Genomic DNA, 25,044 nt, shown 5'->3' on the forward strand with positions numbered 1-25,044 from the left:
CTAAAAATAACTTTTATCAGGCTTTGTGATTTTCATATTCAAAAACCCGAAGTCTGCGTGAGGTAAAAGTAGCGTCAGCAGGGTGCGAAAGAACTGATGCAAATGCCCAAAATAGCTTCCATTAGAACTAACTAAAAGTGATGATACAATTCCTGCAAATTACCAATCAGGTTAGAAAAGCTTTAACAAGACTTATGGCCTTGTGTGAGAAAAAGCAGTTTCTGTGTTGTCAGTTAATCACAGCTCAGACCAAAGCGACATTTTCAGATCCCCACTGAAAGGAGTCTTTTGTTCTAATAATAGCCCGCTGGCTGCTTATCCACATCCTTTAAAAGCTTGTGTACTGAGCTAAAAACAGGCAAGCACACATTTATAGCGGGCGTGGATTAAGAACAAGGAGTAGCCCAGTTTCCTGAAAGAGCACCACCTTTCAGGGTGTCCCCGTCTGCCTCAAGCAGCAGTCAGATGATCTAATTCCAGAGGTCAAACTAATCTCCAACTGGCAACTGCAGTGCTGACGTTACAGGTCCACAGATCTAGCTGATCTGACTTCAGACTCACGCCAAAACCAGAGTCTCTGAATAGGAACAGCCTGCTATTTTTAGTGATATCACACACTGTCCAAGGACCTGAGACTGGATTACTGCTCTGAAATGGTGACAGCCAAAGAGCAGCAGCTAGCTCACTGGTCAGCCAGTGCTGAGCAAAATTTAACCAAGGATGTTTCATGAAGTATTGTATTTTGGTACCTAAGACAACTCTAGTTGGCTCAGGTATTTCAGGTAATCTAAATAGTGGGTCAGAGTGTACCTGTGAAAGTCTCAGTGCAGGGGTTGATCCCAGCCAACCTTTTGGATGTGCCAAAATCTGATATCTTCAGCACGCCACTGTAGGTGTTGATGAGTACATTATCACCCTGTGGATTGAAAAGACATTCGTGAGAAGAGATGCACCAAATTCCAAAGTCATGATTGCATTGATAATGTGACGTGCTTGCAAACCCTGAAACTGACAAACAGTAGGTTACAACACCCATGTGTGGGAGGAGGAGGAGCTCTAAGCCAAAACAAAGTGATTAACATTTACGTGGTGCTAACGACCGAGTTGTTAAATTAGTAGGAAATGGCTTCTAACCCTAATGACTGTCTGTGGTGGGAATGCTATCAGTGTTGGTTTGCCCTAATGGAGCTAAAAAAAAGGGAGCGCCTCTTAAAAGAAAAAAAGGATTCCTGTTGTAGCCAATGGGCTAGCAAAGAAAATGGTGTGAGCAGCTGGGATGCTCTTTGAATGCATTCACAGCAAATCAAAGTCACTGTGCAAAGAGAGTCACACGGAAGACGTGTTGAGACTGCAAACAAGCAGTGAAGGATTTAACACACCCTAAAAACTGAATATCTGCAGCGGTTGAATGATTTTGCTCTGAAAGCTTCTCTGTTTTGAAAAAATATCATCTGATTACTTCTTGTTCATCTTCACATGTGGATGAAAGATTTATTGGTTTTAATTGGTTGGGCTTGGGTTTTCCCCAGCCCCCTAACCCTATATTTATGTTTGTAGGTCTTGAATTTTTTTTTTTTTTGTATTCTTCTGTTAAAGTTTGGGGTATGAAAAAAAAAAAAAAAATCAGAGATCCATATATGCATTAAAAATCATCTTGTTCCAAGTTCCCCCTGAGTTACTGTGCATCCACTGCTGCTAAGCATGGAAGATCTGTCCAGAGAAACACCAGAGGGAATTGTGTACTAAAAAGACTTTTCAGATTTTCAGCTTTAAGGTTTCTATTTGATCTGATTAAGTCAGACTGCTGGGGAGTCATTTTATCTCTTGGAGTGTTTTTAGAGCAAGGATTGCTGAGTTCACCACCACCTAAAGTGGAGGCAAAGGCACTTTTTATTGAGTTCATAGCAAGAAAAACCTGATTCGACTAATGCACGTTTTTGACTTTTAAAGGTCCCACCCAACTCAGGACCGGTCAGCACAGGTCTCACATTGCGACCCACTGGGAACCCCTGTTGTGTCATTTTTTTAATGTGCAGAGTTCAACAGATTTCCCTCAACATCTAAAGCAGATGAGACCAACCAGAAAACTGCTCTGCTCTGCTCATGCCATGACTGGCTCAAGCTGTAGTCTTACGGTTGGAGGTGTGTGTCATTGTGCCATGCACCACTTCACCTGCCTTTTATTTGGGACTTTTGTACATTTGACTGACTTCTTTTCCTGCTGACAGAACTTGTGTTTCTGTAGGTGGTGCAATATTATTCGTGTTTGGTCAGTTACTGTACCTCTCGCACTTACTGGGTCTTCTGTTTACTAAACCAAAAGGTAAAGGTTAAAAATGCGTCATCTCCTACATGCTTGTTTTTGCAACAGTGGATCACAGTTGTACGTTGACTATCTAGTTTACTTAAAAAAGCCCTTAAATGCAGCCACTTTGCAGAGCACATTTAAGTTGTTTTGAATTCATTCTGTCTGAAACCCTCTGGGCTTTAACATGAGGCCAACACATGAGTGTAGTTTCACTAATGACCACATGAGGATGGCAGCAGTAACAAATCAATCTCCATAGACTCCCATGTTAAAACGCCCAACTTTACAGCATTAAACAGCATGTTTACAGTTTGGTTCAAAAACATTTTGGTTTCCCTCTTTGTAACAACTATGCAGAAAGAGTTTTTTTTGTCTAACTCACACATCTGAATATTAAAGTTAGGGGTTGGCTGCTTTGACTGATGGGTATCCAGCACATGAAGCTGAAACTCAGCGTCCCAAATGATAATGCTGTGGCTTTAAAATGCATCCTATATACAGTCTATGCTAGATGTCACAACAGATTGTTAACTTGGCCACCTTGATATCTCTGTGTGCGATCAGGTTGTCGTGCAGGTATTTGAGCCCCTCCAGGATCTGCCGTGTGTAGAAGCCGATGGTGGGCTCGTTGTTTTTCAGTGGGCCCCACTTGGACCTCAGCAATGCAGACAGGCTCCCTGAACACCAGGGGACAAAGCACAGCAATAATGAATACACTCGCTCTGAGCTGAGATTAGCGGCAGAGGACTAAGGACAGGTTGTACAGGTTTATACTACTTCAGATAAATCCTGTACCAATCACTCATCCATAAATGCAAACACTGGTTTTATGTTTAGTGTACGTATGACTGGAACAAGGACATCCTGACATAAAAATAGATTTTATTTAATACCGGTTTGTCCCTTTTGGACAGTAAAAGCTATTTCGGGACAATTCCGTTCTAACGGTTATTTTTTCCACAGCACCAGGAGGTGTCTCACCTCCTGGCACCTGCTCCATGAAGATCTTGATGAAGCCGTTCTCGCTGATAGAGCCCAGGTACTGGACGATGTTCTTGTGCTTTAAGTGCTTGTGGAGGGCGATCTCCTCGTGGAGCGGCTGAGAGTACCTGCATAAAACAAAAGGAAAAAAAAGACACATCTAAAGGTTGAAAAACATTTTATCTCCTTGAAATAGGTTAGACTGTATATGCTGATCCAGCTGGAAAGTATCAGTGCTGCATATTTTAGCACTAAAGAGTGTTAGGCCATTGGTGGGCTTTTGAAGGCTCGAAACATTTATATGAAATCTGTTAAAATAATGCATTTGTAAAAAGATGTTCTCAATTTTATTTCTTTACAGCCTAAATAGAAATACTGAAACCAATAATGAAATAACATAAGAGCTAAAACACAGAGCAAAAATCTAATTCAAAATTGTACAAAACAAGGGGGAAAAGCCTGATTATGGTTAAAGCAAATAACTATCTTTGCTTGTGGCGGTGTCCTGCCAACATGTTTTGTTCCTTCAGGTAAAGTAAACCTGGTAGATAAAAGCACCCTAAACTGAAGACTAAAATGCTAAACCAGAACAAAAAAATCTGAGGCTAAATCCTGATATCTGACCAGAACAACAGTTACCTCTGTACTAGGGAAAAAAAATGCCTGCGAGCAATTTCTTTTCACATTCAGCTCTCTATACGAACCCCCCCCTTCCCCTCCTCCTTTTCTCCCTATCTTGAGATTTCACTCCACTTGTGAATTATTTACCCACATTCTCCACATTCTTTGCCGTCAAGCGCCCTGCTGGCTTGCTGATGTGATTAGAGGAACAAAGTGTGAAATCATCTAGTCTGCGAGAGAGTCTTGCAGTATGAGATGAGTAGGTGGAACTATGTGGAGACAAGCATTTTGAGCAAAGACAGTGATGGGAATAAAAAGGCAGAGGGTGGGAGTTTGCTTTCACAGCTCTGCACTAACCAGTCACTCAACTGGATACCAGTGCTCTGAGAGCCAGAAACCACCAGGGACGCAGCTGAACTGAGTTTGGCACTCTCCCTCTGAGAAAGGACTCATTTTTAATGATGCTCCAGAACTGCGCTGAGCAAAAGGAGACATTAGCAGCTCAGAGACTTGTTAACAATCAGGCTGAAATTTAATCTTTGTGCAGTACAAAAAGAGTAAACAGATGATCTGTAAGGACTGCCAAAAGAGTAAAACATGTCATTTTATGGTGGTATAGATTTAGACTATTTGTGGCAAGGAGGACAGGCATGTATGCAGGTGTGTGGTGAAAAGAGGCACATGCAAGCTTTCATAAATTAATTATTACATATTATGCTAACAAGACGCCCCTCTTCAAATATCTTAATAACCAAGTGCTTTGATGATTATTGCAGTCCGCAGTCTGCAGCTTTGGTAAGATTGGTGTAGCGGGACATTAAATGTCCACTTGCTGAAGGTTCTGGAAAGGAAGGTGAATAACATCCCTACAACAGCAGCCTGGCCAGAGTCCCAGGAAGAACATACTAGACAGAAAGGGCCAGGACAAGCCGACCAGCAGTAACTGAACTTCCCAAATAAGAATGAGGGATTGCACTTGTAAAATGATTACAGATTAAAAAAAATTTACCAGTCTTATAATTGGTGCTACAACAAATGTCATGAAAAATGGGATCCTCTGAGTAACAGGAATATCATTATTGTCTGACCTTCTTGCTAAAGTTGCAAACAGCAATAGAAATGATTTTTTTATGCCCAGAAGAGAGAGGATGGATGGATACAGAAAAAGATGGTGGCTCTTTTCTGACCTGCTGTCTCTCTCTGGTATTTCTTTGATGGCTAGGCGGACCTGGTTGCTGAGGTCTCGACCTGCGTACACCACTCCGAATGTGCCTTTTCCCAGAACCACCCTCTCTCCATGCTCATCGTACTCATAGTCGTACTGTGGAAACAAGAGAAACATGCAAGCTGTCATTTAAATGCTATATATGGTAGTTGCCATAAAGACCTAACAGTTCTGACCTACGTGTGGCTGTAGTACTGCAAGATTTGAATAAAGCTTTTTTATTTGGCTTACATGTAAACATGATGAAACCCAGGAGCACTTATGGCTACATAAAATCAATAGCATAAGTTAGGTTCCCATCCAGAAAAAAACTCACCGAAAAGACGAATTTAATAGATGCCTAGTAGAAATACAACCACCATGCAACACAGAATGACACAGAAATATAATTTACATGTAGATATACGCAAATAAATGAACTAGCCTGTTCTATATAGTTTGATTTTTTGAAACAATAGATATGAAACTACTAAAGTTTCACTATTTAACTAAATGTAGTTTTTTAATGTATTTTGAGAGGGACATTTTTTAAAGGGCACAACTGACCAGAAAACAATTCTCATGGTGGTCTCAGTTACATGCAATTTTTGATCTATATTCTTACACCTATATAGCTGTAGTCCTGATAAAAAAGTGATTTAATGAGTAAAACAACCAAGTAAATATGAACACAGTAAACCTTTTTTTTTTTTTTTCCTTGGCTTCTACTGCACTTTCACATTTTTATAATTCATTGATAGATGAATATTCTCTTCTTGCTGAATCGGGTTGCACTTGTTGCACTAATGAGACAAATCGGCACATCTTTTCACTCCAGTAAAGTGCGTCTGATTGGAGTTTCTGTAACTAACAAAGCATCTTTTGTTGTAACCTGATTTCCTTAGCTCTGTTACACCGATTTCTTCACCCCAAAGACGCCACAAAAACAAAACTTCAGAAAAATGTGAGAAAGACACTTTAAGAGCCCATTTTTGTGTTATGTTGTTAAGGGTAGGTAGAAGCTGAAAACCAACCATCCCAAAAGGCAGGCTGATTAGGAGTTGCATCACACACATAAAAATCCCGCTGAGAAAAACCTGTTAGACATTTGATCCATGCCATGCTGAGTCAAAGATAGGTGTGGCAGCATTTTGCGTAATTAGCTTATTCTTTTCCCTAGGCTCTGCTGGGAGAAAGCAAGCGAACGCAACAGCAGGTGCCTGTTCTGCGCTGTCACACAAAGCACACGAACAAAATCCAGGACTTATCCCAGCGGGCTCCTGTTCCTGTCTGAGTGTTCAAAGCTGAGTTTCAATCCACTTATTATCATGTAAATTGTGGTGAACTGGATTAGAAAAGCTAGACGTGGAATTTGATCAAACGAGAGCAAAAACACGTTGTTCACTGTTTAATAACTGAGTCATAAATGCTGCATGAAAAGAGTCGGTAGGCTGTCAGTAAAGAAAAAGAGCCCCAATTATCTTTTGAAAGATGGTTCTCTGTTTATTTTTTTTTTTTAACTGTCAGCACTTCATCTCTTTTCATGAAAACATCATATCGTATTTCCTGTGGCATTTTAAATGCAGCCAAAGTACACCGCAGAAACACAACAGGATGCAATTAAACAATGCAGAACAAAAAAAAACAAAAAAACTTGTGGAATATTTATTTCTCACCACCAATGCTCAGAAATGGAGCTGCATCATTGTAGATTTAAGAAACATTATGCATGTTATGTTTCTGAGGAAAATCCAGCGTTCCGATTTCAAGCGATTAAGATTTCTGCTTTCTCAATTCATTTTTTTCATCACAAGGGAATCCGGTATGAAATTTTTATGCTGCATCTTAGAGATGTCACACATGAGTAAAAGCATGTTTAAACAGCACACATTTTACTCAACACAGTTACAATTTCAGTTAAATATTATAGCCACTAAAACTCCTGAGGAAAATACTTAAAGGCTAAATTTTTTTTTTTTTCTTCCCTCTGAATGAATGAAAACAGTCTTTAGTCATCTCACCTCTAAGGCGTCAGTGTCACATTCTCCTTCCTCTGGACCTTTCCAGGCTTCCTCTGTTATGCTGTTGACCAGATCACAAAATCTGCCAAAGAAAAGCCCAAAGTCTATTTAAAAATGCTGATAACATATATGTATTTAAAACAGCTTCAGTAGCCTGCAACTATGTGGACAGTGGCATTTTATATTGCTACAGCTTTCAGCATATTAAATTTGACCCTTTAAAGTTGAAGATTTACAGGCATGGCAAAAAGTGTTGGCACCCCTGAAATTTTTTCCAGAAAATGCAGCATTTCTCTCAGAAAATTATTGCAATTATGGATGTTTTGTTATGCTTATGTTTATTTCCTTTGTGTGTATTGGAACACCATCCAAAAAAACCAAAACAAACAAACAAAAAAAAAAAAAAACCAAAATTGCTACAATTTTGCGCAAAATTTCAAAAATGGGCCGGACAATGTTATTGGCACCCTCAATATTTGGAAAAAAATATCTGAAATTAATTGCTTCCTATAACCAACAACAAGCTTCTTGCATCTCTCAACTGGAATTTTGGACCACTCTTCTTTTGCAAACTGCTCCAGGTCTCTCATATTTGAAGGGTGCCTTCTCCCAACAACAATTTTAAGCTCTCTCCACGTGTTCAGTGGGATTTAGATCTGGACTCATTCTGTTTTCGGTAAACAGTAAAATGATGCGCTTTACCAAAAAGGTCTATCTTGGTCTCATCTGTCCACAAGACATTTTCCCAGGCGGATTTTAGCTTACTCACGTACATTTTGGCAAACCGCAGTTTAGCTTTTTTCTGTCTCTGTGTCAGCAGTGGGGTCTTCCTGGGTCTCCTGCCATAGCGTTTCATTTCATTCAAATATCGACTGATAGTTTGCGCTGACACTGAGCCTGCAGGACAGCTTGAATTTCTTTGGAACGTGATTGGGGCTGCTTATCTACCATTCAGACAATCCTGCCTTGCAATCTTTTATCAAATTTTCTCTTCTGTCCACATCCAGGAAGATGAGCTACAGTGCCATGGGTTTTATCCTTTTTGATTATGCTGTGCACTGTGGACAAAGGTACATCAAAATCTCTGATGGACTTGTAACCTTGAGATTGTTGACATTTTCCCACAATTTTGGTTCTCAAGTCTTCAGACAGTTCCATTCTTTCTGTTCTCCGTGCTTAGTGTGACACACAGGCACAAAACGCAAAGACCGAGTCAACTTCTCTCTTCTTTTATCTGATTTCAGGTGTGATTTTTATAGGTGAGTTTAAATGAGCATCACATGTTTGAAACAAAGTTATTTACCCACAATTTTCAGCCATGACTGTTATGTGCAAAACAGCAACACATAAAGTATCTTTTTATAACACACAAAATCTCTGCCTGTGTGTTTATTTGATTCTTTGTCCGAGATCTCCTCCTAGACCATCAGGAGTTGAGCAGCCAAACTTGGCACACAGGGACATCTTGGACCCATGAATGTTGAATTATGCATCTTATGACACATCACGTTGTCTGGCAATAACCTACGGACTAAAATGACCTCTTTTTAGTCTTTATGCACCTACAGCACCTTATGAAAATACCGTATTGTTTTTTATTTCATTTATATCCACCAAAGCTGAACTATATATGCCTAGCAACCACTTAGCAACAAGTTAAAATGACCCATTTTTAGCATAGAAACAAAATCTACCACCACTATTTTTTTCTCAGTGTGATTACATACATATATCAGTTTTCCAGCAGCACAAACAGACTAAAGAACATTGTACATGGGGATGTACTAGTAAAGGTAAAGCATAGATCCATCCATCCATCATTTATGGAGAATTTGATGTTAATATGTGTCATGGCTGAAAAATAAGACTTGTGCAGAGGAATGGCTCACAGGAATGCATTTCATTCAAAATAAGAAAAGCCTCACATATTTTGGTGTTTCATAAGAATGAATGAAATGAACCAAAGAGCTTGGTTTTTAGCTTTCAGTATGTTAGAATGTATCCATGTTGGGTAAACAGAATATTCATGTAATGCATATAAATTCTGTGTGATGTCAGATTGCGAGAGATACAGTGCCTATGACTTAAAAAGAAAGTGGGATAGAAATATAAAATATGAAGGCTAATAGCTTCTTGGCTCTTCTACTTTGGGCATTTCTGCAAAATAAGGCCAAAAAGGCCTTTAAAGGCCAGAAATATACTGTAAATATCCCCCTGTTGGCACTGGTAGCAAAAACATATTTATGTATACTGTAATAATTAATTTGCTTTTTAAAGAAGGCCAAACCAGAAAAAAATACAAAAAAAAAAAAAAAATAAGGACGCTAAGTAGTTTGTCTCTATGTTAGCAGCAATACCTGTCTCAGGTGAACTCCTTATTTAGCCCAACTAAAAACAGATTATGGACCATACATAGTAGTATCTAAATATCTAAAATAACTCATAATCACAAACATATGGAATTATTTGTCAGAGATCCATTTGGTGCATATTGTGACTGAATGGTGTTGTTTAGTTGGTGATTTTATCCAGAAGGGGTTACAGCATGTTTACATGCACACCTCCCACATGCATACATGCATACAATGACCTTTACCACTCTCAGTGCACACAAGCTGTGAATTAGCACACTGCCTGATCCTGCCGTCACACACTGCACGCCCGCAGGTGTTCAGTGACATGTGCTTGTGCGTGCACACATGCACAAACACAATCAGTCTGGGTCTTTTCCTCTTCCCACTGTCTTACATCTATTTTCTTCTTCCCTTCCTTTGTCCCTCTTCTCACCACTCCTATCCCACCGTCACTGCTGTTAAAATGAGAGCAGCATCATAACAACAGCAGGCGTGAGTCAGGCATGACTCACTGACTCTCACACTCCAGATAATGGAACTGGAAGAGCGCGGAAGGCTCATATGTGAGAGTCACAAGTCTGAACACTCAGTGCTTCACATAGCAGCTAGTGAAGAAGAAGATGTGTCAAAATGAAACAAGGTGTGTACGTGGTGATATGAAAGGTGCGAAACGTCACACCTGAGTGCAGGACTAACAGGAAACACTTGAACTACTGATGAGATAGGCACAACTAACAAAGAGCTTAACTTACTTACTGAAGTCACAAGAACACACATGTACTGTAGCCCTTAATTTTTGTAGATTACTAGGCAGAAGTGCATGTGACAATGGAAATACCTGATGCACAAGGATCAGACATTAGCCAATTTTTAACCTGCAAAGTATTTTGTGCCTAGGACAAAGTGACTGTGATGTCAGATTGCTGCAGTTGTTGCATTATCACCAATTTTGCTTTCTCAGAAGTAGCACAGGAGGTAGTATGCTTCAGACTTTATATAGATGATGGATGCAGCCACTGTGGCGTCACCTATGAGTTAGGTTCTTTTGTGAAGCCTTAAGATTAGTGTCCTTCACCAGTCGGTGCATTGACACCAGGTGAGCTGACTCGTGATTTATTTATAGCATTGCAATTGTATCTGTTTGTGGAGGTATTTGCAAACAGATGGCCTGCGGAGAGAAGTTCTCAACCCATGCAAACGTGCGCCTGCACGTTGCTTGACGTGAATAATGCTGTGCGTTGGTCGAATGCTGAATGGTTGACAAGTCGGTCGGAATGGGGAAAGGCGCAACAGCGGAGTTCACCAGGAAAAGTATGGACAGTGGCTGCAGTGGACGCTTTTTCCTTGATTTTAACAATCTGTTTCACTTGAGCTGTTTGTATGTTATAACTTCGCTCTTCTCCAGACGAGCTGAGGGACCAACAACAGCACAAGCAAGAGTACCCCACAGATGTGATGTGCCATACATTATATATACATTGCCCCACCTGACAGAGGGTCTCTGTTGGTAGATGGGCAGTCTGTAGCTGCCCACAGACTACATGTGTGCTACCACTGCTGAACCATAACTTCCCCATAAGAAGCCAAGAGACGCTGCACTGTATTAATCACAGTGTAGGGCCCCTTAAATAAATCCCTACTTCACTGTCCTTTTCAATTCTAAAACAAATTTACAAAATGAGCATAAATTTGTATTCAATAACACTTAAAACTAGTGACTGAGTCCATAAAGTTATCAGGAAAGAGTTTGCTGAGGCCTTTGGATAAAAGGCTGTTTTCTCATAAACTTCTACACAACAATAAGTCTTGCTGGCCATTAGAAATAATGCAGGTTTAAGGAATTTTAGCACTGGCTTTACATTTAAAAAAATTAAAACCTTTGTCCATCTTTTTTATACTGTCTAAGCTTCAGATTTATTCTGACTACTGGTAATACTCCATTTGGTTTAGGCAAGGATGTTGCTTGGATACTACACACAGGAGGCATCACAACCTTTCACTTGCCAGCAGGTTAAAGACCATTTAATGTCTGATTTGACTCTGTTTGACATTTGTATTATCACATGCACATCCATTGGGCAATGCCTAGAAAAGGTTTGGCTTGGAGTATGAAAATAGTTATAGCTGTAGGGGTGCTACCTCGACTGCTCCTCTCTGCAAAAGCTTTGTGTGTAATGTATTCTAATGTGGGTATCACTAATTAAAACAGTGTCCTTTATTAAGGATTTACAACTGGCCCACTAAAGGCTCCAGTCATGCCCACTGGATAGCTTTGCAAAGTCTGAAAACTGTAGAGAGGGTGGACATAATTTCTGGACTTTAATATATTTTGTACCAGGAAGCGAGTCATTAAGCATGGATCGAGCTATGAGAGCGGTCTTCACTGTTAATTTAATCCGAGCCACAAGCCTGAATTGCCAGTTTTACAGCTGTTTACAGGGTAATGAAGACATTACCCATGGTCTGTCATACCACAATGAAGAAAGGTAGTGTAAGCTGGGAGCTGTGTGGACCCTTTCCTTTGATTTATGACAGCAGTATTTCTTTGTAGTAACTGTAAACTGACTGAATGTGGAGAAACTGAGGCATGCTGAAATTAGGTTAAGACATTTCGGGCTGTTCACCATCTGAATTTTTAAACAGATGACTGATTAAACATGAATGCTTTAATAATGTGCTTACAAGACAGATAAAAAAATATTTTTTTTTGGTTTAGTTTCATGTTAATAGAACAGGACATGTAAGTGACTGTAATCACATTAAGACAACATTTATTATGTTAACTGGCTTAAAATCGGACATTGCAACTGTATGACAGAAGAGATGGACCAACCTTTTGCAATGCATCTCTGTGCAGAAATAGATCTGGAAGTCTTCTGCATTGTGAAGGACGTAGAGGAAGGCACTGCGTTCATCAAACTTGGAGATGCTGAGGAGAAACAGCCCACAGTTAGTTATATACTAATCCCATTAGAATACATGTGACAATGAATTAACCCTTTTAGACTGATGACCTGTACAGCTGTTCATCCATTATGTTTAGTTACCCTTGTCTCACTGAATGGTGGAGAGCCATGGTTTAAATTTTAATGATAACTGGAACATATAAAAATTGTATATCCGTGGAATCAGCGGTCAAATGTTCCGTGTTTTCCCCCAGAAAAAGTTTTAAAAGGTTTATCCCACGGAGTTACACAACACTACAAAGTCACTAACAGCACTGCTCACATAGTCGTCTCTCGCCTATTTCACCAGAGATGAATAAATGCCATTCTATTTCATGTTATGGATAATAGTTAATCAAGAAAACCAATAATGTAATTGTAGCAGGAGAGCTTATCTTCTGCACCACCCCCACTCTCCCCCAGGGCACTTGTACCCTTATTGGGAATCACTGACTGAATGACTTTACATTGATGGAAACCACATCTAAAAATAAAACATAAATGCAGGCTGTGCACACAGATGTTTTAAAAGTACATCTTGCTAAAATGCAGATGAAATATTTAACGTTATGAGTATGTGTTGCAGTTTGATTCCTATGACCGTCTGCATCAGAAACAATCACACAAGCTGTTAAATGACGCTAATTTTCTGCACAAAAGACAGACAGCTACAATTGTACCAACTACATGGGAACTTTTATCCAGCGGGATTGGCAATTGCCCATTTCTTAGCAAGAATGCCAAGGCCAGAGCTGCTGAGGCAGACAACAGAGTCCCTGCATGTGTGGCTGTATTGTAGCCTGCAGGGCTGCCATTGTGTCCTGCTGACTGTCTGCAGGCTGAGTGGGCACAGAGAGTGAGTTGTTCCCTAGCAACATGTGAGCAGAGCCCTCCGCTTCTCTCCGATCTGACACTGAATTCCTTTGAGGACGGTGGAAAAAAAAAAAAAAAAAACAGCACAGAGGAGGACATCATACAAACTGTGTAATGCTGCAGCAGTCTGATAAAATCTGATGCCGTGAGAGCTGAAGAGATAGCAATGTATCAGGCTTACCTAAAACTCCTGCTATGGTGTTCACAACAGGAGATTGCATGCGGTTATTGAAACATTTTTGCTTTTGCGCATGCTTAGATACATCTGCTCGTGAGATATTTGGACTTTTCACACATGTTTAGCAGGAAATGGATGCATTTGTTTCCTTTTCCTTTATGTTGCACTGGGCTTTAAATACCATTTTTATTCAAATCAATGCTGCAATATTTCTGCTTTATCTACTTACATACTGAAATACGAGCTGATTTAGAATATAACCCAAAAATTTTAAGCATGTTTATGCATTTCTATTTAATTTTAAAAGCTTTTCACTTTTCATAATAACAACTTTTGGAACTTTAACGCTACAATTTATGCAGCAGCTGAGAGCAGATATGAGACAGGAGAGAGATATAACATGCAGAAACAGTCTCTAACCACACAGGAACCAGGAACTCTGTGTTCATGGTTTGTGCCTTAAAGGAGCAGTTTGACATTTTAGGAAATGCCCTTCCTTGCCTAGAGCTCAGAGCACTGCAGTGACTTCCCTGAGTCTGCTGACAGCCTGGAGTCCTGGAGGCCCTTTCCTCCTCCAGTCATTGTATTGTTGAAAATTTTTTTTACCAAAGCAAGAGCCATTATCTGCAGAATTGGCAGGTAATGGACAAGACTTTTGGTACTTGAGGCCTTCTGGTTTCTGTTCGCAGCCCATAAACATTCACTTTTGAGCAGGTTTTGGATCCATGCATGTAAACAAGCGGTGAGGACAATAAAAGAGGGACTGCAAGTTCTTGTGGCAATGCATCTGAGAATCACTGACTATTAACTAACAACAGCTTACTTTTTTTAGTTACTATTTTATATACATTTATAAACAATGACTGGTGGCTGGAACAGGAAGTCTTTGCTCAGATAGTTGCTGAAAGCATTTAAAGTCCTGTAAAAAGTCTGTCTGCTGCCAGTTAAGCTTCACTTCCTCCTTAATTAATTTAATAGAGGACTTTCTTCATGTTTGGGATAAATAAAGTATATCTTATGTTTTCTTATTTCCCAGTAAAAAAAGTTTAAGGTGTGCTTCCTCATGCACTGTCCTGCCTACAGTTTTTCCTGTATCAGTTTTTCCTTTATTTTTCCTTGATTTGACCAATTATCAGATGTGATCAAATCAGGAATAATGAAACACAACAGTGGTTTAGAAAAACATCGGCTACCTGAGGTGCGACTTGGATTCGGTCTAATGCTCGAGACTTAAATTAGTTTTGTACAAAGGCAGCTCACACTGACCTGACACCTCGTACAGATGTGGCGCTGAAGTTCCACTCATGTATCCCCTTGTTCTGCAGGATAGACCAAATCAAAACCATAAATTGCTAACTGAACATTACTGCAAGAATTATAACTAGAATCTAATCAATATATTACATCACTGGAGCTTTTGTAGCACATTTACGAGCATCAATTTCCAATGAGAAACCATTTACATTTATATGTAGGCTGGGAATAATGAGCAACAACGTGTGAAAAGAATCAATAAACCAGAGACATAAAGCTTCATTACAGGAAGCAACAGTGCATTATCACAACAACGCATCACCCCAAATATAAAAAGATGGATGATCACGATCTCAGCTTTCCTGTTTCATTAGCATCTGTCAGCTGACTATCTGCAGTTAAATCATCATTTACTGTAACAAGCTCAAGCATCAGAATGTTTGTTTTGGCATGACTACATCATACAAAGTGATGAAACCATCACAAACTGCTGTATGATTGAGGTGCGCCAATGTAAGATTTTTTTCGTTTATGATTTAACAACTGACAATCCAACCAGAGACAAAAATTTTCTGTGGTTATATATTATTTTTGCTTTGCACTATTTTCCACGACCCGTCTTCTTATTAAAAGGTAAACTAGACAATGGTAATCTTTATATATATATATATATATATATATATATATATATATATATATATATATATATATATAAACATGTCTTTCAGACATAATGTTGAGGATATTTATGTTGTTTGCTCAAAATATTCTAAGCTAAAACCAATGCACACTAAACATTTCCTAAGAGAACAAAGTCAAAGATGCTGTAAAGTAAATATATTCTGTAAATAATTTGATTTTACTCCAGTGGGACACCCACCTTGTCATCAGGAGCAACATGCCAGATAGACACTATATTGTCATCCACATCTTTGTTTATGGATAAATATGAAGGCTGGTACACTTTAGTTGGCTCCAAAATCAACACCTGGAGGAGAGATATATACATTGCACATATTAAACCTAAAATTTTCTGAGCTTGCATTAAATTTTTCTTTAATTTCTACATTTTAAAAACTTGGCTGTATTATTTCAGGTTAATTGGTGTTACTTACTGGAAATCGGACAGAAGAGATGTCTTTTTTGGTTGCCTCCACCAGGAAGTCCATCCAAAAATCCACCAGCTCCTGCTTGGAGGTTGGTTGCTCCACGCTGGGCTTGTTGAAATGCTGGAAGATCAAGATGGTCTCCACCAATGAGTGCAGATACCTGAAACCAGCAGATATTTTTCCAAATGACAGAATTCTACACAGCTTTATTGTTGTGGCATTTCTCTTCATGGCTCTGTCACACTAGAGTAAAAATAGGACAGCAACCTCCTTGCGGTGACCAATTGAAAGTAGCTGTGGTGACCGACATCCCTCAACCTCTGGGTGACCACTTTCAATCACAGGGCATTTGCACAGTTCACACGGTGGGAGGGAGCCCATCTCCAAACAATAGTGGTCAGACACACATTGCTGCCATCTAATTTATAAATGCAGACAAACTGCCAACATATTGGGATCAGACTGAGCCAGTCTGTGGCTATGACCGCAACTCGTCTGCAAAACTTCTCCTTGCAATAGGGGACTTGACTCAGCTGGTTGCCAAATGGTTGTATTCTGTCATTTTGCAATTAAATTGAAGATGTCAACTGACTGCAAGTGGTAGATCTGGCCCCCCATCTTCAAAGCAGCCATTTAAAGGCAACAAGACTAAGTTCATTGCACAGTGTTGCAACAATTTTATTTGTGCCGCAGTCTCCAACCAACGTTATTCACGGTGTGACTAAAACATGAGAAAAACGCAATATGAAGAGAAAGAAAAGAGAACTTACTGGCAGATAACTTTGCATTGTTTAAGAAAGATTGCAAAGAAAAACAGTAAGATATGATTGTTTTTCTATGCTGAGGCACAATTCACGGCACGAACACAAACAAAGAACAGTTGGGTCTTATGCAGTGTAGAAATATTATATTCCTCCACAGGTACATAAGATAGAGTCTCATAAAATCTGTCTGAAGTCTGAAATTACCATAACTCTTTTCCATCACTGTGAAGGGATTATGTCACGATGGGATAGATCGAATATTTTCATATGGCATCTTTCTGTAAAATATATCTGGATTTGCAGGCTAGTTTAGGTGACTAAAGATGAAAAGTCAAGTTAACCAGTTCTCAGTTGTGTCTCCTATTGTGGAAAAGTGCTATAGCACACTTTTAACAATTCACAACACGTCACAACACAATATCCAAAATGTAAAGAGAGGGATACTGCTCAAATGAGCAAAGTGGCTTTTTTGTGATTTTCTTTTTGTTCTTCAAATACACCAAATCCTCGCCAATGGCCACAGATGGCTGCTGTGGTTTCAAAGGAAAGCAGAGCACACTTCAGATGACAAAGACAGACCGGTTGGTGACGGAAATGGTCTAAAATGTGCTTTTTTGGCATGCTAATCTGTATGGATCATCCATGTTCTCACCAGATAGGGGCTTTGAGTTTGAAGAGTTTCTCAGAAGCCTGGATGACCAGGGTGCTGTCACTGGCCAGGATGCTAGCGCCCAGGAAGAAGCCCACATCCCAGTAACTCTGCAGCTTGTCCAGGCTGCCTTTTTTACCCAGCAGGCTACTCAGCTTAACTCCTGAAAACAAGGCAAAACAAAAATATCACTGTTTTGTTCTGTTTCCCTTTGGGCCAGACACACCAGTACACAAGACAGCTAAAGAAATACTTCAGAGAGAAAAATGGTGAAAAATTATTTCTATGCTCTACTTGGATGTGCCACAACCTGCAGTACAGCGGTCTAGCTATATGATTTTCCATTATAACTGGTAAGACAAGCTGCAGTTACATGCTTTGCACAGCCTGCTGCAGAAACCTGCCATTTGGAGAGACAGTGGGGGTCTTATGGGATAACCATAGGGATGTATAAAGGGATGGAGGGTTGGGTTAATTTAGGGAGCTGCAGGCCAATTCCCAGAAAAGCCAACTCTGTTTCCCACATTCCTGAGCTCCTCTGAGCCTCAGACCTCAGAAAAAAAAAAGTGGAGCAAAAGCTTAGCTACATGCCTGACTAAAAAAGGAAACAGTGCTGTACATTATTTGATTTTGCTTTACTGAAATATCTATAATAGAAATAATAAGGCTTGAAAAGGAACTTTACTCTGCAAAGCCTCTTTTAGAGTAGCTTCAGTATCTTTACTGCCTCGGCTTAAATTTGACATTCCATCCTCATCCTAATAGCATTCACCTGCAGGCAGTTTTTTTCTGTCACAAAACCTCTAACAAATGACTCTACACTGCACCAAATGGCAGGCAGACATAGTCAGTGGGCATTTAATGAACAATTAGCAGCTAAAGAGCCACATATCTCCCTCTTGCCTTGTTGTAGACTAAAACAAAGCTAGAAGGAAAGTGAATTTTGGACTTACATCCGTTTTGTGGTCAAAAAAAAAATCTGTTAAACATATTATCATTATTCACTGTGTCAACAGCTGACATGCCGAATGTGTTAGCAAACACTATTAACACACTCAGCAAGCATGCAGCAAAATTATCTCTCATTTGGAGCCACGTCGCTTGCCACTTGGGTGAATAAAATTCATCCAATTTTCACTTCCTCTGTATTTGCTATGGTTCCAGCCAACTCCAAAAAACAGCCACTTCTTTAGCTGTTAAATTGTACAGTTCTTGTTTGGTGTTGAGCTGGAAGCATATGTGGGTTTATTAAAAGTTTTCCATTAAAAACAGCTGCTGCTGTTGTGAATGGGGTTCATTTGACACCAAGGTACAACAAAAACAATGAGCTGAAAGATGCTAAAATGCACAGTAGATGTGAAGGGAACTGCATCTCTGTGGGTGACTCAATTTCTTTCTATTCACATGAGTTATCTATTTGTGCAGCTTTAACTGACCCATATTTCCATGTTAGGATACCAATCATCCTGTAAATTACAGACAAAGGACTGATTAGAGTTTGATTAATCAGTGGTAATTTAGCAGGCTTGGTGTAATAACAAAAAAGCAACATATTTAGGCCACAGTCTAAAATATCCAGTGTCCACTCACCCACTTTGCGGAGCTCGAAAGACGTGTCAAACTGGTGTCCAGCTGCCAGCAGAAGAACAGCATAGTTGATACCAGAATGTAGTGTTGGCTCTGACTCAAACCCTTTTCTAAACCTGAAAGGAGAAGAAAAATGATTCAGATAAACCGCTTTCCTCCAAGAAATGCGTCATTCCAAATCCCAAGCATCGCTGAGATAACGGATGGCTTCCCAGGGCTCCCCCGGCTTTCTGAGACACTTCAAGATAGAAAAAACAATTACAGCCATATTGAGTTGGGGGCCACAGAACGGCAAACAGCAACTGTGAGTACCCCCACAAAACAAGAAATTTCATTTATTTAATGAGCAATCTGTTCTGTGGAGGGGAGGGGTGCGAGTGTTATTTGAGACCTGTGCCAAGTTGTGACATGGAATTGAAAATAACAGCCAGATGGGAGCCTGATTATCTAAGCAGTCAACAAAGATATGAAATCTTAAAAAGCAATTTCCAGATAAAGACAATCAGCCGCCTCGTGTTCTCAATAAGCCAGCTTCCGTCGGCTAATGTTAGCCTCTGTGCGCTCGCAGCACAGCCACGCTCACGAGGAGATGGCAAATTTTGAGAGTTCAGATTCAACAAGCTGCTGGAAACCCTCCAAATGCATCTTTCTCTGTGCTTACTCATTAGTGTCATGCTCATTTAGTTGGATTTTGGGTAGCACGCTCACACTGTAAATATCCAGCTCTATCATATCCACATATCCATCTACAAAATATGTGGCTCCAAAAACTTGAATTAGAAGCTTAAAGGACCTTCATATAGATATATAAAAATATAAATGTAGTACATTTGAACAACTTGTTTATTAAACAGTGCCTTGTTTCCCTTTTTCAGGCTGTTACTATTACATTTTTGAAACTATTTTATTTGCCGTAACACCAGTAATGTTTATTTAATACCACTAATATGTTTATTAGAAGGCCAGACTGTAAGAACACACATATTGTATTAATTGTTTTAGTGCAAAGTGTGATCAAAAGGTTTTCTGCCTGCACCCCTAAAAAGCCACAGATGATTTTAATTCATCGGAATTCCTTTTAAGGTGGTTTCCTTGTGTACCACTGGGCAGCTTTCACTGCAGCCGCTATTTTTAGACCCTGAAGTCTTGATGAAGGTCGATGGAGAGATCATTTAATAAAACCGTGTTCCGTGTGGTGAATCTTTGATGCATGTTGGGTCTCCTTCACTGCGTTAAAAGTGAAATCCTACAACCAGATTTTCATTTTGAGGAGGAGGATGACGCTATGAGGGGTAAATCTAATAAGCTGGGTGGGAGGTGAACGAAGACTGCATTTGCGTGGCCAAAACATCCTCCTCAGTGCGCAGTGAGCGGGCACACAACACGCAGAAGGTGCCAAAATTAAGGGTACTGAAAGTTCTCCTTAACTGTAGATGCCTCCACAGTCCACACTGATAGCTGGACACTGGAGGATGAATTCACGATGCCATGAGCGTTAAAGAAACCACGTGCATGCTCATGGTTGTGCCTCTGACTTTATGCGCTGCCTTCAGGCAAAATAAATAAGACAAAATAAAGAAAACATGCATTTTAATGGTTTTCTGTCAGTGCCACTTAATTTAACATTTTTTTCTCTGATTGTATTATTTTAATATGCAGTTACATCAGTCTGACTTTAACCTAAAGCGGCTTAACTTTACTGAACTGAAAAAGTTCAACAATCTTTGGTCACACTTTGCAGCTGGAGGAGAGGATGCAGCATCTTTGAACAGACAGGGGACACATCAGTCTTAAACTGTATTATGCCAGATAATTACTTCCTGTTGCTAACAGCAGCTTGCATTGCTGAAACCAGTGTGCCCAGATGCATAGCTTAGCATGCACGTAACATTTAGCTGCTCAAACCATTATCACTGCTAATTTTAAATTGAACTCTTCAGTCATCTTGGAATGTCAAACCTGCTCCCTACAGTCAGGAATCGCTTCAAATTATTCTTATATCACTTTGAGGTGTATTCACGCAGTCTCAAAGACTATTTTGCATACCGCACGGCTGTCATGAGCTTTTATTTGCAGACTCATTACCAGCAAAGGGTTTTACCATCGTAATAGCCATTATGAAATCCTGCATTGATTGACACCATTCACGGTAAACTCTTAATGCTGTGATCTAGTGAGTCACTGCACTCCTCATGCATCCTGCCCTTAGAAATGGTAATTTCTGGTGAGTCAGAATCTGTTTGGCTCAGCAGAAATGTCACATCCTGCCCCGCTCTCTCACCAGAGTGCGCCGCTGTCTCTGCTCTGCGTGTCCGTAAAGTGAGACTCCAGGAACATGTCCTTATAGATCCGTCCCACCAGGCAGTACATGTCCGACGCTACCTGCTCCTCGCCCTCCACCAGGGGCAGCATGATGTCCAGGGCTTTCTGCCTGTCACCAGGCAGGTTCCTCCTATAACCGCACACAAGCAAAAACACACAAAAACATGCAGCAAGTTAATAACTAACCAAAAATAATCAGCTTTGAGCACATCAAGGCATGCCAGTGGATTTAAGTTTGTGATTGTTAACACTCATTAAGCTTAAAGGGGAACTGCAACACACATATCAGTGTCCACATAAAAACTCACTATATCAGTCCCCCTACCCCCCATCAAACTTACGGAAGTTCACAGTTGCCCTTTGGAGTACTCTCCAACAAATGGAATTTTTTAATGTAACACTCTCTCCCGTTACTTTCTATTTTCAGGTAATTACACAGGACTCCCCATATTCCAGGTAGTAAAGGGTGTAACTTTATTGACTTGATAAAGCACACCTTTTTCCCCTGCAGAAGTTATAAAACAAAAGCACAAAAGATAAATACTAATTCTGAATAAAAACATGTCTTCCTCTTGTCTAAATTTTGCTTGTGATCAAAGCTGGAAAGGGAAAGTACTCCTTTTCCCCCCAGTAGGAAGTCTGGGCTCAGCCATAAAGTTTGGAGAAAGAGCTCAGCCATCACAAGTGAGCTTAGAGTGCTGCTCCTTTGTGTTGAACACATCTGGTAAGGATGCCTCATGAGGACCTCCACTTGAAGGTTTTATGGGCACACCCATTTGGGATGACACCCATACATTTGCTTATCTAGCCTGGAAGCACCTCTGGCTCTTCTAGGAAGAACTAGAAAATAGTAAAAAAGGACATCCTCCACTATTTTAGATAATCAGAAGAAAATGGAAGAATGATAGATGGACTACTTATGATATAATCAAAACTGATGCAGCCAGTTGAGAGATATTTTTGCTATGCATCATGCGTTACACGCAATTCAAGTCGACCCTCCAACACTTTCTGGGAGATTTGACTTATCAATCACATGATAGCCATGTCATGAAGCACATCCTGTTTTCTTTCTTTCTTTATATTTTATTTATTTGACTCAAAAAAAAAAAAAAGAAAAAAAAAAAAGAAGAACAAAATGAACATGATGCTGTTTTGGTTGAACAGCAAAATAACTGTCTTACATAATCACATTGAGCGTTAATGTATTTTCAAAGCCTAAAGCATAAACATTAGAATGGTGCATGATGGCATTAAAAATACAGTTAGCAGAACATGAACAATTGCTTATAGAGTTGCAGCACACCAAAAATGAACGAGACTCAAAAAAAAGAAAAAAAATAGCTAAAAGGCCCTGTATAGTCTCAAGTGTATAATAAATAACTGGTTTGATCAGATTTCATTAAAATTAGCATCACCAGCAGCATGCATGCGCATGGGGAGTAGGGGTATGGGGCACATACATGAGTAGCTAGGCATTGTTACTGGACAGTGACACCAGGCACAGAGGAGACCACAGGGAGCCAGACTTAAATCCCAGCGGTGACTGGGTTCAGTAAGAGAATCCCCAGTTTTATTTAACAGTGAAGCTCCAACTGCACCGCAGGTGTTCATTCAGGCACTAAATGATCAGTTATAACTGACCTGTGAGGAAATAATTTGGGGCTCTCTAATGAGTACTCACACTGGAAAATAACAAAGAGAAGAAGGAGTCTATTATAGTTTTAGAAAATGAGCTACAACCTCTTCAGGTGTTAATTACTTACATTACATGGATGATAATGTTTCAACTTCTGATTCACTGGGTGTCAAGAGAAGACAGGTTTAATGCTGCTGCTTCGTTAGTAACAGAAATGCAAATGCGGCAATAGACTGAATCATAAATCTAACTCACACATGTAATAAACTGTCATCTCAGTTGTCTTTATTTATTAGGTACACTGAATTAAGTCTAATACGCCAGCCGTGCCATACAAAAAAAACCCCCAAAATCCTACTTCAGTATTCAAAAGGTATATCTCAAAACCATTATTTTTCTCTAAACCAACATTTAAACCATGGCTGTCAAGCTCACTTTAGTTAGAGGCCACATCCACCCCTGATCTCAAGAGGTCTGGACCAGTAAAACCACTGCGAAATCACGTGTTTCTTTTAAAGTAAAGAACCACAATATAAACTTTCTTTTAGCACGCCATCCTTTTACAGAACAGCCTAAAAGATCTTTAAAAAAAGTCATATGTCCTATTACCCGTGCATTACAGGTCACGGTTTATATACACGATTCACAAATTTTATCAAAAAAAAAAAAAAAAAAACACAAAAACAAAACAAACAAAAAAACAACAACACAACCCCCCCACTAAAAACGCTTTTAACTCTCCATAAATATTTCATGTCTGTGTACCAATGCTGGCATCACCACATCAGGAAATGAAATGCATTTTATTGAAAAAACTGGAGGTAATAAAGACATCACTCCAGGATTGTCTCCTCGTGGTCTCAAACCAGGGATCTTTCACATAATAGGCGAATGTCTGAGCCACTACACTATGGAGCCACTTTAAAAATGCAGTTAAATAATTTTTTTTAAAAAAGCAAATAAAATACTAAACTGTGATCAGAGGACACTTAATGGTTTCAAAAAGACACCTTTTGGCAAATGCATTCCTTCCTTCCCCAGTTGGTTTATTATTTATTTATGATAGAATTTTTCTGATTTCCCATCACACCATCTTTCACCTAAACCAGACCTTGACCTTGGTATTGTGGGGGAAAAAAAAAATATTTTTTTTTTTCAACAAAGCTTTGCAGCATTGCATTCTAGGCATGTTTGGGCAATTTATAAAAAAAATCATTTTGAGTTTAATTTTGGTGCCGCACACGTCTTGTTTTATATAAAGAACAGCGAAAGAAAGGAAAACAACATTTATTAATCAGACAGGATAAACAGATTGTGTCCAAACACAGACGTGAGAGCAGAAATGAGAGGTGATATACAGCAGAGTTAGGTCTCACACAGACAGAACGTGTGACAGTCATGAAAAAAAAAAATCCTTATTAACATAACGTGGCTTCTCTCCGGGGCGTGAAGGTTAAATAAAACATATGAGCTGACAGCTATTACCATGGAGACTGCCCAGAGGGAAGAGCACTGAGGGAAACAAGATCTGCTCTTTGCATGCATCTCTCCGTTTCCCTCTTTCTTCTTTTCAGAGTGCTGATGGGTATTTGGATATGGAGACTTTTTTCCTCGATCCTGTCAGCCTCTCAGCTGTGAGACCTGCACGACTGGCCCCTGAGCAGCGCTGAACATGCCTGAGGCTGAAGCCCCTTCAACCTAGCAGATTCATTTAGAAGCAGAGCACCTACTTTAGATCAATGATTAAGTGCCTATTAAGGCTAAAAATTGATAATCTCAGGGCATGGCGTGGGTTGCATGCTGCTTACTCAGAGCTCAATGAAGGTAATGGTCTATACAACTCCAAGTCAGTGAAGGAATTCATTCAGTTTCACTCTGAATAGAGCAGATTCTTTGAATGTATTTTTCTATGGTACCACCTACTACAACCTACAACTATTATCAAAAGGTAGTTATATGAGTACTTTAAATAACAGCTTTGAAATAGACATTTCCGAGCTTAAAGAGATTACATTACCAAGGACAAAATTCTCTTTCCTGGTGATTATAAATACATAAATTAAAGCTGCCAGAGTTTACTTTGGCAAAGGAGGCAACAGTTATGGCATCTATGGGAGGGTGAAATGTGGACAGAGGCTTCAAGGAGGAGTGCTAACAACAGTGTGGTAAATGTACAAAGTACAAAATGGGGAGTTCTGCTTTTGTCTAACCATGCAAATTAAATATGTGACAGTA

General features: G+C 39.7%; 1 protein-coding gene across 1 annotated transcript in view; it reads right to left on the bottom strand.

Moving 5' to 3' along the window:
* Positions 1 to 25,044, bottom strand: part of map3k5 (mitogen-activated protein kinase kinase kinase 5) — a gene marked incomplete at its 5' end in the record, with an annotated part of 58,152 nt that overhangs the window by 14,746 nt on the left and 18,362 nt on the right. The window contains 12 exons of the mRNA XM_030721972.1: positions 811 to 916; positions 2,849 to 2,985; positions 3,290 to 3,417; positions 5,098 to 5,231; positions 7,136 to 7,217; positions 12,323 to 12,418; positions 14,752 to 14,804; positions 15,620 to 15,727; positions 15,855 to 16,008; positions 17,265 to 17,424; positions 18,852 to 18,964; positions 21,130 to 21,300. Coding sequence (XP_030577832.1) covers positions 811 to 916; positions 2,849 to 2,985; positions 3,290 to 3,417; positions 5,098 to 5,231; positions 7,136 to 7,217; positions 12,323 to 12,418; positions 14,752 to 14,804; positions 15,620 to 15,727; positions 15,855 to 16,008; positions 17,265 to 17,424; positions 18,852 to 18,964; positions 21,130 to 21,300 — 1,442 coding nt within the window. The remainder of the gene's footprint in view (positions 1 to 810; positions 917 to 2,848; positions 2,986 to 3,289; positions 3,418 to 5,097; positions 5,232 to 7,135; positions 7,218 to 12,322; positions 12,419 to 14,751; positions 14,805 to 15,619; positions 15,728 to 15,854; positions 16,009 to 17,264; positions 17,425 to 18,851; positions 18,965 to 21,129; positions 21,301 to 25,044) is intronic.

The sequence above is a fragment of the Archocentrus centrarchus genome, chromosome 24 (assembly GCF_007364275.1).
Source record: "Archocentrus centrarchus isolate MPI-CPG fArcCen1 chromosome 24, fArcCen1, whole genome shotgun sequence".
NCBI classification, from domain to species: domain Eukaryota; kingdom Metazoa; phylum Chordata; class Actinopteri; order Cichliformes; family Cichlidae; genus Archocentrus; species Archocentrus centrarchus.